This window comes from Rousettus aegyptiacus, unplaced genomic scaffold, assembly GCF_014176215.1.
Source record: "Rousettus aegyptiacus isolate mRouAeg1 unplaced genomic scaffold, mRouAeg1.p scaffold_m13_p_3, whole genome shotgun sequence".
Lineage (NCBI taxonomy): Eukaryota > Metazoa > Chordata > Mammalia > Chiroptera > Pteropodidae > Rousettus > Rousettus aegyptiacus.
Window position 1 is genome coordinate 136,123,703 of NW_023416306.1, and position 14,814 is coordinate 136,138,516.

The 14,814-nt window shown below is 33.2% G+C and overlaps 1 protein-coding gene across 2 annotated transcripts in view; it reads right to left on the reverse strand.

The window, feature by feature from the left end:
* Positions 1 to 1,095: 1,095 nt before the first annotated feature.
* MAP4K5 (mitogen-activated protein kinase kinase kinase kinase 5) overlaps positions 1,096 to 14,814 on the reverse strand; it is a 90,991-nt gene continuing 77,272 nt past the window's right edge. For both annotated transcript variants that reach the window (XM_016145789.2, XM_016145788.2), the window contains exons 28-33: positions 14,496 to 14,673; positions 11,525 to 11,593; positions 8,938 to 9,030; positions 6,595 to 6,665; positions 4,788 to 4,843; positions 1,096 to 2,726 (exon numbers count right to left, since the gene is read on the reverse strand). In XM_016145789.2, the coding sequence (XP_016001275.1) occupies positions 2,639 to 2,726; positions 4,788 to 4,843; positions 6,595 to 6,665; positions 8,938 to 9,030; positions 11,525 to 11,593; positions 14,496 to 14,673 (555 nt within the window). In that variant the 3' untranslated portion in view covers positions 1,096 to 2,638. The remainder of the gene's footprint in view (positions 2,727 to 4,787; positions 4,844 to 6,594; positions 6,666 to 8,937; positions 9,031 to 11,524; positions 11,594 to 14,495; positions 14,674 to 14,814) is intronic.

Sequence of the window (14,814 nt, forward strand, 5' to 3'; positions counted from 1 at the left end):
TCCTATACAACTAAAAATGTTTTCATTTTACTCGTAGTTTTGGTTAATAGTTTATTTGGATCCAGAATTTTAGGTTGAAAATTTCTTTCTGAATTTTGAAGGCACTGTTTCTGTTGAAATTTGAAGCTATTCCGATTCTTATTCCTTGGTATTTGACCTCCCATTTTTTTCTTTGGAAACAGCAGATCTTCTCTTTGACCCCAGTGTCCCTGAAATTTCATAATGATTGCCTTGGAGTACTTTTTTTTTTCCTGCCTCTTCATCCACTGCATTCTTTCAATCTAGAATCTTAAGTTCAGTACTGGAAAAATTTATTGAAATGCTCTACTAATTTTTTCTGTTCATTTTGGATCACTGGAAGATTGTGGATATTGGGCCTCCTGGCCTATAATAATTTTCTTAACCTTTTTTTCTACAATATTTCCATTCCTGTTTGATTTTCTGAGAAAGTTCAACTTCATATTCTAAAATTTCTGTTAAATTATTCAGTTATGCTATCATATTTTTTAAAAGGTCTTTTTGTTTTTTGAAAGCTTTTTTTCCAGTCTCCTACTCTTGTTTCATAGTTGGAACATCCTTCTGAATATATTTTTTCTTTTGATTTTTCTTCATCCTGTATAGTCTGTTTCCTCTAAGTGCTTTTCTCCCCCAATTATTTTTTTTCTCTTTCATATTAGAGGCTTTCCTCAGATGTTTTATAAATCCTGGTTGTTTAATCATGTATAATAGCAGAGGACTAGAAAACTAACTGCAAGCTCTGGATGCATGGGAGGGTGCACTTGTCAACTCTGATTTTCACTGTAGAGTTATCTAGCTGGGCAGTTTAGCGAGGACACCTTTGATGTCAGGATTTATTTAGGTCTTTCTGCGTGGCCAGACTGCACAGAGAAGTCTCTTCTAATATTGTTAGGGTGGGAAGATCTGGCTGCCAGGATTCAGTGAGAGAAGGAGGATACTGGTTTTTGTATCCAGTATGTAAATATTTCCTGTTTTAAGTATGGAACACTGCCATCTATTATATCCAGTGCCCTTTAGTCCAGAGGTCCCATTTAACATGCCCCAAATAAACAGCCACACACTTCCCAAAATCATATGTACGTTTTTAAAGGACAATACTTTATTTGCATAACATTTTATTGTCTGCATATTGCATAGTGAAAAGAATAGAGTCACAAGACTCATGGTCTGGCTCAACCACTAACTTGCTGTGTGAATTGGGTAAGTTTCTTAACCTTGTTAATCCCTTATTTCCTCATCTGAAAAATGGAGATGATGATACTACCTATTTTACAGAACTGCTAAAGACCAAATTGAGAAGGTTACACTCTTTTCCTCTTAAGTTACTGCTCAAAATGAATCTATAGTTTGCTATTGCTAACCATCTTGTTCATCAGCTCAATGCTAACTAACTGTTCTCATAAAGGCATTCAGGCAACAGCTACCAGTGTGACACTTTAATTTGAATACTAACAATAGCAAAAGAGAAGCAAACTCAAAAATGGCTTTAGTCTTTCTTATTTTTAGAATACTGGTTTTATAATATTTATACTATCCATCAGGAATTCAATTTCATTAAAATTTTTTTTCTTAAACCTACTCAAAATGAATACCTACGTAAGTGAAAACCCCAAGATTACACGTGTAGCTGCTTTACAGTTCCCCCTCTGGTATGGTATGAGTAAAATACATACTGTGGGCAGCTAAACACTCCCCCCCCCACATTAGGGATAATAATATATATGAAGATTAATTTTTTATGCATTATCCCTAATGTAAAAAAGAATCACAGGTATATTATACTGCTTGTCAAGAATACATACACATGGTAGTCACACCTAGACACCTCTTCTAACAATATTTCAACCATCATCAATATTTTCTGTATAACTCCCTAAAACTATTCGTAGTTGAAAACACAAAACTCCCTTTAAGGCAATTCCGGATAATATTGTATTATAAAATACTTGTGTTAAACAAAATTGTATGTATGTACTGAACCTCCAAACACAAATGTCTTTAACCCTTTAAAGTACTACTCTTAAAAGGTAAACAAAATTTTTATACATTATAAAAAAAATTTAAGCTGCTCTGCAACCCTCCTTTGCTAAAAGTTAGATACATTACACCACTCCAGCAAGAGATTAATAAATAAAGATTAAATATTCTATTTTACAAAAACATACAGAATGGCCAAAGTAAAAGTGATAGGCTTATTTGATAATTTCTTTATCAAATTATGTTCATTAAAAAAGAATAAAACATGGTATAAAATGAGAAAATTGTCACTAAATTTATCTCTTTGAAGATAATCATGTGAGTTGTTACTTAAAAATATCATGGCACCCTTGTTACAAACATTTTTTTTTAAAGACTGTATTTCCTGGAACTATAAGGACTATTTATCTCATAGCTTTTATTAAGCAAACTTGATATAACCACCACACAGTGGCAAGAGATAAAATAGCTGTTTCCAGCTACAGAAAATATTGAATTCTACCTTAAAGTACAGATCATTTGAGATATAACCCATAACAATTAAAGCAAATAATAGTGTAGTTTATACTGAATTTCCTTAAGACATTTTTGCTTTCAATGGAGTATATTCATTTTCCTGTCATTTCAGATCAGTTTCTGTTGCTTAGTAACTATTTTCATGTCCTGCCAAAATGTAGAGATTGCTGTGTGCAGTAGGATTTTCTGTTGGCCTACTTTCCAAAACGACAACCCTGCAATTAAACCAAAAGAAAAGGTTTATGTAAGAGAAAAACCAGAGACTCCATGCTTCAAATACTGACAGCAAACCAGGAATGAATATCATTGCTCACATTCTCATAAGATTACATAAAGATCACAGCTTTACACTTCATGGCTTAAAAACAAAACTGCCGAAGAACTGATGAGTTGATAAACATAAAACATTGAAAACATCCCAGGACAGTCTCGCTGTCTTATTCCATCGAAAAACAAATTGGCTTACTCATATATACCAACGAAAGGTATAAAAAGCTTTCGAATATACACCAACAAGAAGGTAGAAGAAGAACTGAGAGAATAAAACAGGATTCCTAAGAGACACGCATATAAATCGTTCTTCAAGGTATTTGAAAAAAAAAATAGTTAAACTATGAAATGGGGCCTATGTCCATTGTCCATGGAACATGGGCAGGGAAGGAGTTCGAAGGACCAAATGAAGAAAAATCAGTAGAGCGCTATACCATAGGATTAACACTGTAGTTGATGGGCATGAGAACAGAATAAAAAATAATATACCCATGCAGAGAAAAAAGTCTAGAAGGCAAAATTGTATAAATACATAAATTGCATCTTTTTTTCTAGCATATGAATTTTCTACAACTAGCATATTATTACTTTTGTAATGAAAACAATAAAGTAGTTTATACTTTATATTATATATTACAGAAAAGAAGGGGAAAATAAAAATACCTATAATATAACTGCCCACTGCCCACGGTTAACCATTAATATTTTGACGTACTTAAGGTTTGTCTTCTAGATATAAATATCTCTATTTAAACAATAGAAAATTTAAAACCACTTTAAAAATTAAGAGAAAATAAAAACTTTGGTTAAGGCATATATCTTAAATCAAGAAGATGCCCAAGTAAGAAAACCAGAACAAGGCAATGATCTAAAAAAACAGTAGTTTTGGGGGCCGATCATGACAGAGAACAGAGAAAGAAAAAGAAAATAGTTGAAGGAGAAAATTCTGGAGGTAGGAATGGAAGGAAACAAATAACTACGAGAAATGGCTTCTGACACCTATCCTCTATTAAGCAGAACTCTCTCATACTATGACTTGTTAAAGTGCTTTTTGTGCCAGGATCACTGGATGATCCACAATTTTTTTGTCTGCCCTTCATGGAGAAGTAAAGACCCTCCTATTCTAGGGTCTTTACCCAGGTGATCCTCAATCCTTTCTCTTTTGCAGGACTAGTTACTAAGTTGCCATGCTCTGTGGGCTTACCTTTCCTATTCACTAAGGTAGCTGCCATTTTTCAAAAAACCTCTTTTCTCCTTACAAATGTCTTCTTACAATTTTTATGGGGTCCTAACTCCACACCACCTCCCTTCCTTAAGTGTCTAATATTTAAGCAATTACTTACTTTGTGACTATAATGAATTTGAAGACCAGAGGTTCTCAATCCTTGCCTTGGGACTAATGGATATTACTATAGACAATTGTTGCAGCAATAACTTTCGGTGAAAAAATAGGAAGGAATGGGTATTTTATTAGCTGTAGAGGTAGGTGATATAAATTTTGGGGAACAAAAGCTACTAAATATTTTCATAAAATGGCATGGGTTGGAATCTGTCTTTCATTTTTATCACAGAGACATAATTCCCTCTAATTTAGACTGATATCAGAAACCGAGTTGAAAATATTCTGATATGAAAGCAAATGTAAGGAGGTGTATATTTTGTTGGATTTAAATAGTAACAGTTAATAGAAGGTAGGTAACATGCTAGAAAGAAATGATGAAAACAAAGGAACCTGAAATATGTCATGGTACTAGGGATATAAACACCTATGTTAACACATTTTGTCTTGGCTGAGTATCACCAATCACCATCTCTAGAATGATGCTCCTCAAAAGACTGCTTAATTGACTAAAATATTCTCTCTCTCAATGAAGGTACAGGGAAATTTCTCAAAGATGCTGAAAAACCTTCTAAGAGTTCTGTTTGAAACACAATCATGAGCTGACAGCATAATTAACAACACAACCACCAAACACCTTTGGTAATTACGACAATCACACTATTACCTGTCTGATCCTAATAAGCGGAAAACTCTTGTTTCATCTGAAATCTCCTGGGTAACCTATGAGAGAAAATACCTATCAGTGATACCTTAGTATTATTTAAGTAATAATTGAAAAATCATTTAGATAGAGTAATTATTAAATAGAGTGATAATTTCTGATAGTTAATGCCTCAAATACAATAAATTTCAGGAAGAAGTATTTTTTGACTGTCTATTAATAAAAATAAAACAACATTTATGCAACACCTGTTATGAGTCAGGTACTTTCCTCAGAATTATTATTTGTGGTACGTATTATGATTCCCTTATTGCTGGAGAAAAAAACTAAAGCTCAGAGAGGTTAAGTAACTTGCTTAAGGTCAAAGAATTGGTAGACCCAAGACTTGAACACAGGTTTGCTGGTCTGCAGAGTCCTCGCTCTTTTCTTCCTATCACAGCATAGATTTCAGCACAGCTGTGATGGACGTCCCATGTGCCAATGTCCCTCTGCTGTCTTCTCCAAAGCTGTGGAAGGCACTCAGCCATGCGCAGGCACTACACACCAAAGCGTGCAAAGTTTACATCCCTGGGGGCAGCCATTAACCAACAGGGATAACAGCTGGTTTATAAATTAGATTCCTCACCTTCAAATGAATCAGTTCTGAGGTGTGTTCTATACTATCCCTCAGCAGTCGGCACGGGATTAAGGTCTGGTTGCCCATAGTGGGAACCAGTTTATTAATGTGCCCTTGTTGGCTTTTTGCCCCTCTCCTTCTTACATTCCTCACTCAGTCACTTGTTTTCTGCAGGGACCTGGTGACACTTAGTGACCTGGGCCAATAACTAGATAAAATGATATATTTAAAGACAGTAGATTTATGTCATCTTCCCTTGGAAGCTTTCTAATTCCTCATTCATGTAAGAGATAGAAACATTCAGTTACATATGAGTAAGAGTATGAATAAAACTAAAGGTAATTCAGAGAGACAACTTTAAGCTTGAAAGTAAGTCCACAAGTTTGTAAGGCCATTGTATACAAAAATTACACAGAAATGTCTCTGTTAGTATTGTCTTAACTATTAGGACTCATCTCTCAAGGTGGGAGCCCAAGTTCTATCTTCTGCATCCTGATTATCTCAGCTAAAAGTGATTTTTGGAAACTCTTCAAATCCTCCTACCTAGCTATGGGCAAGTTACTTAACTACTCTGCCTATAAAAATAGGAATCTGAATAGTACCTAACATCACTGGATTATTAGCCTTAAATAAGCTAATATTTGTAAAGTGCCAAGAACACAGTTATAAGGGCTTGAAATTATTTATAATCATACTTCATTATGCCTTATGGTACTATAATAATAATATCTTACATGTTGTTAGTACTCAAATATTTACTGAATGAGTTAATTTTCTTAAGGGTTTGTGCTCGTTTCAGTAACACATATACTAAAATAATTTTCTTAGATTTTCCTTAGTCCTGTTATCCAATACACAGTAATTTAGAATTTTAAATACAATATTTTAAAAGAAGTTATACATTTCTAGGTGATGGAAAAGGCTTATTAAATTTAGGCAAGTTTAGCAACTATATCTACAAATTACAAATTAAAAGAATTATGTAAACTCATGTTTGACAATTCCTTGTGGCCACTGAGAATTACACAATAAATAAAAAACTGAACATCTGATGGAATAATACTGGCAATTTTGCTCTACCAGTTCATATCATTAAAGAGACTAAACACAGTAATGTGCATTCAGAGAAAAATAAACATTTCAACATTTAAAATCTTTTGTAAGAATCACTGAAGGTAATTTGAGAAACCTTACCTCATCTGATTTGAAGCTTTTACCCTGCATTCCATGTTTCCAGAAAGCTAACACACTGTCTTGAAGGCATACTAAAAAAGATAAGGGAGAACTGAAACTAAAATAAAGCACAGAGTGATTCATTACACATTTTCCTTAACTGTTTTTAATAAATGATAATGTAAGGTTGCCCAAGTGCTTGGTGCAAAATTCCACTGTCTAGACCATTAGTTCCCAACATTTTTGTGGCTAAGCCATGCCTAAGTTCAAATAATTTATTGAGGCAGGGTCATGCAAGTTTTCAAAGACATAAAGATATATACAAAAGGCATTTATTTAAAGATAGGTTAACTCCTGATGAGTTGGTATCAGCATATTAATATTTCTTTCATATACTATCTTTTGTCTTAGGTAAATAAAATAATAACATACACAATTGGATTTTTGGATAAAAACATTGTTATTTAAATATCATCATATAATTAGAAACAGCTATTAAGAAAGCATCTTTTATTTATGTTCATACTTTCCCTGTTACAAAGTGGAAAAAAAAAACCTATCTCACAATCTAAAATTTAACCACACACTGAATATTTATAATCTTAGAGCCAATTCTTATTCAGAGGGGCTCTCAATTATAGCACTCATGCTGCAGTCCCAAGCTCCAGCTTCCTTGGACATCTAGTGCATCCCTCCCTGGGCCTTTGCCCTGCCTGCAGACCCCAATGCTCACATGTGGATTCACAGATTTGAGTCAAGTTTGACCACTTTCATAATAGCTTCGGATTTCGGGAGCAACAATGATCCTACAGTATGGCCCTACATGGCATGCCAGAGCCCCTCTAAAATGGCACATTTTAGACCCTCTGGGCCCTTCCTGGCAAGGGGCTCAAGTAATTAAAGTGCAGTGAGTAAGGAAGAAAGAATGAGGGAGAGGACGCATTTGATTGCTGCAGAGTTAGCCATATGCCCTATGCTAGTAAAGGTTAAGTGGGAAAGCGATTGAGAATTGCTATATTTTTTACTAGAATACTGACTCAGTAAACAAAAGTTAAGAATGTCTTCAAAACATAATTTTGCTCAATAAAAATAAAAGTATTTTACAATAACAGTATCACATGAGTTTCACAAACTGGAATGAATACAAAACCCAGTTACTCATTTTATTTTTAAAAGGTTATTTAAAGGGACTCTTTTTACCCAGGAGGAGCCTTGTAATTTTTCCAAGGTTCAATGGCAAGGAGAGATGGTAGCCTAGAAAGAACAAACTTTTGTGTAAAAATTAAAATCCCCTATAAAAATTGGCACGTAAGAAAAAGCTGAAGTACCAGTGTGTTTCAGTTTAAATGAAGAGGAACTAAAGATCTTAATGGCAGAATCTCTACTGAAAATATTAAATCTTAGAAACTGGCATGCAAAAACCAGGACATAAAGAAGTAAAAGAAGAAACTAGTTCCAAAGTTCCTTTTGTCCTGGCAGCTACAGAAGGTTTAGGTTTTCTGCTTCAATAAATTAGATCTTGCAATTGTAAGCAATTATTCTATGTAAAATTTTACACAGAGGGGTGAACGTATTTTGCGACAGGGCAAAACTCCAGTTGAGAAACTATTAAAATATTAAAATTAGAAAAAACTGTCTAAATAATGAGAAACACGTATTTAAAAGTATATATACATTTAATTCTATACTTTTCTATCACGCCTAGGGAAAAATACTGACATATAATCAACGAGGATGCAAACAATAACAAAATACAATACTTTACTTTTTACTTTAACATCGATGAGTGTTAAAGAGTAAAACACCCATTGACAAGGAAGCAAATTAAAATGGCACATTAATTTCCAAGTCCTGTAGAAAAGTAGTTACTTACAAAGAAATAGGCCTAAATGCAATAACCTTCGACATACACCAAGCAGAATTTTACCAACAAAGGACTACAGCATATCTAATATCATTAATCATATCACACAAATACCTTCACGATTTAGAAAGAATTGAAAGAAGTATAATTCACTTGATGCAGCAAAGGGAATAATAAACAGAAATTTAAAAAATGATAGCAAGTCTTAAATATTCAGGGAACAATAATAAAAGATTTATTATGATCTAGACCTGTACTGTCCAATAGATAGCAACAAGCCACATGTGGCTATTTACATTAAAATTTAAATTAATTTAAAAAATGAAAACTAAAATACAGCACAAGTATTTAATAGGTATGGTTAATGACTACTGCATTTATGAGCACAGAGAACATTTCTATATTACAGAAACTTTTATGAGACAGTGCTAGACAACCCTAGGTACAGAATGAACAAAAAACCAAGTATTCTGATAGCATTATTTCAAAAAAGGACTTACCTACAGATTCAATGCGAAAATCAAAAGTTAGCTCAGAGGCCAGTTTCTTACTTGATTTTAATTTTCCTTGTAGATTAACAATTTTTACAAATTCTCAAAAAAAAAAAAAAAAAAGAAAAAACATGTCAAGACTGGAAATTCAAATCTGTTAAAATACATATAACTTGATATATGGATTTTACATGGATAAAGAACAATATTTTTAATAAAGTTCAACCATTTATCTTGATTCAAGCATGCACAGTGGAAAAATATCATTAATATGTTTTATAACATATAGAATGAGTTCCTCCTTTAGTAAATGGCGATTCCACTGCTATTTTTTTTCTTTATATAGTATATATTGAATAGCTACGTTCTCATTTTTTAAAAAGTACAATATTTTTTAAAAAGTGGCTAGGTTGGTACAATGAGAACTGAATAACGTATGATAAGAAATATTTGCTGTCATAACTTTAGTACTGAGAACTACTGTACAGAGGGGCAACAAATAGCTCACGAGAGTCACCAGTTCTTTGTAAGTAAACTCTGGGATAGGACTATACATAATTCTATTTCCCTTTCATCTATTTGTTTTTTAATATAAACATCTTAACTCGGACTTGGAAGATAGCTTTTCTTTCTGCACTGCCTTCTCATCTAACATGATTTGTAATTTCAAGCTCCACTCCTGCTTACTATAACCAATTTATACTACGTAGTTGATAACTCATTTTTGAAGTCTGACACTATTCCTTAAAAAAAAAAAAATTCAAGAAAGTCAACTTTCCATTTACCTTGAATAACTGGGAAATGGAAGCTTAGTTAATCAGAGGTTTTAAAACATTTTTTGATAAAATACATAAATCATCAAAATGAAAGCTAAGCACAATTTATTTTCCTTGGATGACTCAGAAGGTATTAAAGATTTAACATTAAAGCTTTAACACTATTAAAATTAAATTCTGATTATCTAATTATTTGGTTAATCAGTACAGAACTTTCTACTTGTCTGGGTAAAAAGAATTTATCAAATTCACAGGTAATTGAATAACAGTCCAATCTTATTGGTAGTCAAACAATCAAATACTTAAAAAAAGAATGATGGGTGAATGACTTTCGTTTTTGGTTTACTTATCTATAATATTAGATGATCTTTATGTTTTTATAAGGTAGATCCACTAAGGAACCCTTAGAGATTAGAAATTAGGACAGAAACACAGGCAAATTCAGTAGCAGAACAATTTAAAAAATCACACTGAACACTTACGGGCAAGGTTCAGTAATTTAAAAAATTCTGGAATGAATCAAACATGGCAAAAATTGCCAATTTCAAATATAATTCCAAGTTTGGGTGAATTTCAACTTGCAGGATTCACTGCATAAAAATAAGGTAGGTTTTAAGAACCAGAGTACGTTGTTTGTAAAACTGAAACAATACCTATTAAGTTTTTTCCTGCTTCTCTACTGCTTACAGTATAACACACTTCCGTTAATAATATCTCTTCCTGTATCAACAGAATCATAGCTAGCAGATGAAGATGTCAAATCTATCTGTATATTAAAACCTCGCTCTGATACGATCCCAAAGTTCATGTTATACGACTCTTGAGAGACCATAGTAGTAGAGTTATGTGCCACATAATGAAGATTTGGTCAATGGCAGACCCCATATATGATGGCAGTCCCATAAAATTATAATGGAGCTGAAAAATTCCTTTTGCCTAGAGATGTAGCCATCATAATGCTATAGTGCCACACATTACTCACATGTTTATGGTGATGGCAGAATAAACAAACCTACTGTGCTGCCAGTCGCATAAAAGTGTAGCACATACAACTATGTATAGTACATTATACTTGATAATAATAAATAACTACGTTAGTGGTATATGTATTTACTATACATTTTATTGTTATTTTACTCTTTCTACTTACTAAAAAAACCATTTTCTGTAAAACAGCATGCCATATTATGCTGGCAGCAGCTACACTCATCTCATGTTTACGGTGTCTCTTGATTGTATCATTTTCTCTTGTGCTTGATTTAATCTCATGTTGCATAGTACACACTGTACAAGCTTATAGCCTAGGAATAATAGGCTATGTCATAGAGCCTAGATGTGTAGTAGGCTATACCATCTAGGTTTGTGTAAGTGCATTTTATGATGTCTGCACAATGACAAAATTGCCTATCAATGCATTTTGCAGAATTTAGTATTCCAGTTTTTAAACGGTACATGACTGTATACCTTCTATTTTTTCACTAATTACAATGAGTTTTGAAAAAAAAAAATCTCAGAATAGTTTTACACAGAATTTTATACAGAAGAGTTTTATATATAATTTTACCCCGAGGTTATAGCAAACTGTTCTAATATAATGTTCTCAAGAAGGTCAAATAAAGAAAAAAGTCACAAATAGTACTGACAAATCAATTCATTACTATTTAACTACACCTATGCCAATTTAGGTTTTTCATCAATAAAACGGGCCATTTAAAGTGAAAAAAGAGAAAATTTTGAATTATAGTTTAATAGAATCACTTCCATGAAAAGACCTGTTATATCAAGTAATATGACGGAATAAACTTTGAAAGAGTACTTACTATCTAAACACACTAAAACGGTATCTCTCTCCAACTGTGTTACATGAATGGAATCTAACTGTTGGCTGCCTTGGGAGGGAAAAAGAAAACAAGGTTACAACAACACCCTTTAAAAACTGGAGCTTAGAAAAGAACACAAATTCTGACTTTTCCTGTGACTTAAAATTGGTCTTTGAAATTTAACACAGAAATTATATTTCATAATATGTTTGTTATCTTCTCAGATATATGTACGTCAATTTAGAACAAATGTAAAGTCTTAAGCATGACTAACTGAGTTAAGAAAAGTTCAATATTACAGTTAATTAATATCTAGTTCTAGAAAGGTGAGTTACAAAAATAAAATGAAGCAAAGGGTAAATATGGGAAAGAAAGTAAAACGCATGCTATACAATGACTATACTTTGCTCTGCACTTTACAGTAGCCAATGGGATGATGGAAACAAGATTAGTTAGGGACATCCCTGAGATAAAAACAGTAATTCAGAAAATGCAAAAGGATTAATGAAACTGTGATCAGAGAAATTTTCGTCGTGGTGGTGAGGGTATGGGGGGGTTGTGTGTAGGTGGGCGTTACTTTTTAAAGAGGACATTGAATAACAAATAACATTATTGTCAACAATATCTTTGAAGGAAGCAACTTTTCATAGCTTTGCTGATATTTGCAGGGCTGTTTCTTTTAACATCTGCTAATAGATGTAATAATATTTTGCAAAACATTTTTTGTTTTACTAAAAATGTTTTAGGCACTGATTGCATAATTGTTCTAGCTGAATCTAAGAAAAGATTTTAGATTATTTAGAGCTGTCATTCTTAACTACTTTTCTTTGGTAAAACCATGAATCTGCCCATTAAAAACTATATATTTGAACATAAACATATATATTATTTTGAGGTGCTTTTTGAAAACTTCCAAAGCTCATACATAGTGAAAAATTCAGATCTACAGGATTGATAAACTGTTGGTCCCTCAGGCAACACTCCAAAAATAGTTTTTCTCTGCAAATTTATGTTCATGTATTTATTCCACAAATATTGAGTGCTGAAGATATGCTAGGCCGCATCCTTGGAGATAAAAGATATGCAATAATAAATCGGACTAAGAGTCTTGGAACAGGAGTTCATTCTAACTGTTAGGATTGTTGCCAATTCAAGGCAGGGCCTCAACAATGAACATAGCTGGGAGGAAGATTAACAATCATTTGTGAAAATGGAGAAGCCTAATAAGGATGACCTTTGCTTGAGGGTGATTTGGATGAGTACCCTCAGGCAGAGTCCTGGCTCTCCTCAGGAAGTATTTCTGCCACTGCTTTAGTTTTAGTCTAAAAAATGTTGTAAGTGGGTGAAACTGTATTGCTTAGGCATAAAAAACAAACAATAAGAAACCCCTCATCTTTCCCTCTCCAAATTTCACAAGAGGACTCAATGTCTAGCCTTGAGCATTGTAACCTCCTAATACATCGTACAAAAGAAAGTTACAAGCACACATTAGATAATATTATGAAATGACTCCCTCTTTACTATTATATACTAACCAGCAAAAAAAAAAAAAAGTTGGGCTGTCGGCTGGAAATTATTTTGATTTTTAAATAAATTGATCTATAACCCTTACACTTGGCAGTAACTACGTAATAGGAATACATTTCTATTTGGGCTGTTTATATTTCATGATAATAAAACAATGTAATTTGCACCTCTGTTAGCTATACTAGGAAGGTATGCATATAACTCAACCAAAAGTATTAAACTAGTATTAAATTAGAAAGAAACGTGGGGTACAGGTGGCGGTAGAACACAGAATACATTCCCATTTTATTGTACTGGAAATTATGACTTGGTTCATAAGAGTGAAATAGTCTAGTACACGCTGTAACTGGCTTGTACTGAATTAAATTTTCAGGAATTTTGTGAACTAGATGACATCGGGTTGGTAGTTTGAAATTGGCTGTGGTGGGAGTATTTATATGACAGAAACACACAACGGCTAACAAACCAGGCTTCTCTGTACCCCAAGAACCTGTTGTTAACCATTTATCAGGATACCACTAGTTCATCCTGATTTTTATTCTGAAAGTAAGATTAGTGGTTCTCCATTAACTTCATTAGCTGGGTTGTAGAGTTCTTGTAATTTAGCCTATAAATGATTGAAAGCTAAAGATATTTAATAAGAACCATCAAATTTAAGATACTTACAACAGACTTCTTCACATGGTGATAAGGAATGTAACAGTGGTCAGTAATGAAATAGTTATAACTAAAGCTTGCTTGACTTCATATGTAAAAATGGCTTCATAAACTTGGGGTTACAAATGATCAAATAATATCCTAACACAACAAACAGCAAATTAGCAAAATGAAGACCCCTCCTTCATTTCACTTATTATGTAGATTTAAAAAATAATTGACTTGTTCTAATTTTAAAGTTTGAGAATAAATTTCCCAGCCTTTTCAAAACTTTCGCTAAGGCACTTTTGATAAAATTCTAAGCTGACAAACCATTCTCAGAAAGTACTGAGATATGTCCCTGTATCTTTAAATGGTACAACTTGCAGGTCACACATCAAAAGCACTTGAATTCATTGACTCTAAGAAGTGTGTGTGTGTGTGTGTGTGTGTGTGTGTTTGTGGGGGGGGGGGATGGAGGGAATTGATAAAGGAAAAAAGTAAATCTCTTCACTTGAGAAGCTGGTAATATTTGAAAAGTATTTTTAAAACTTAATTTTTATGTAATAAGTCAAAGATTAACACGGAACAATTAAGACCTTTAAATGTCAGAAATAATTAAAATTTTCCTAGGTAAAATAATTTGTATCCAATTGCCTCAGGCCAATAGAGATCACAAGCTATAGGCACAGGCACCTCTGGGCTTAATTGGGAAACTATGTCCTATAAGTCTTTGCTTGAACTTGACCAGTGGTTGAAACCATTCTGCAAAAGCATCAATATTTTAACATAAGGTAAAAACACTTACCTGCGCCAATTTCTGTAAACCATGAAGATGCTGAGTTCAAATTGATTGTCTCAAACTGAACCACCTGATTTGATTCGGTGCCCTTGCTAATAGCTACACACACCATAGGGTATTCTTGTTCTGGTATTACCAGCATTTCAAAAACATTCAAAGGGCTTGGCAAAGGAAAATCAAAGTGCTGCAAAAAATAAACAACAAGTATAATTTAGAAACAATCTCTTTGGTCATACTGCTGTTGAATAAGTCAATGGAAAGGCTTTTTCTTGATTGAATTCCAAAAAAGGACTACCTCTGAAATGATCATAAGGATGAGTTTTAT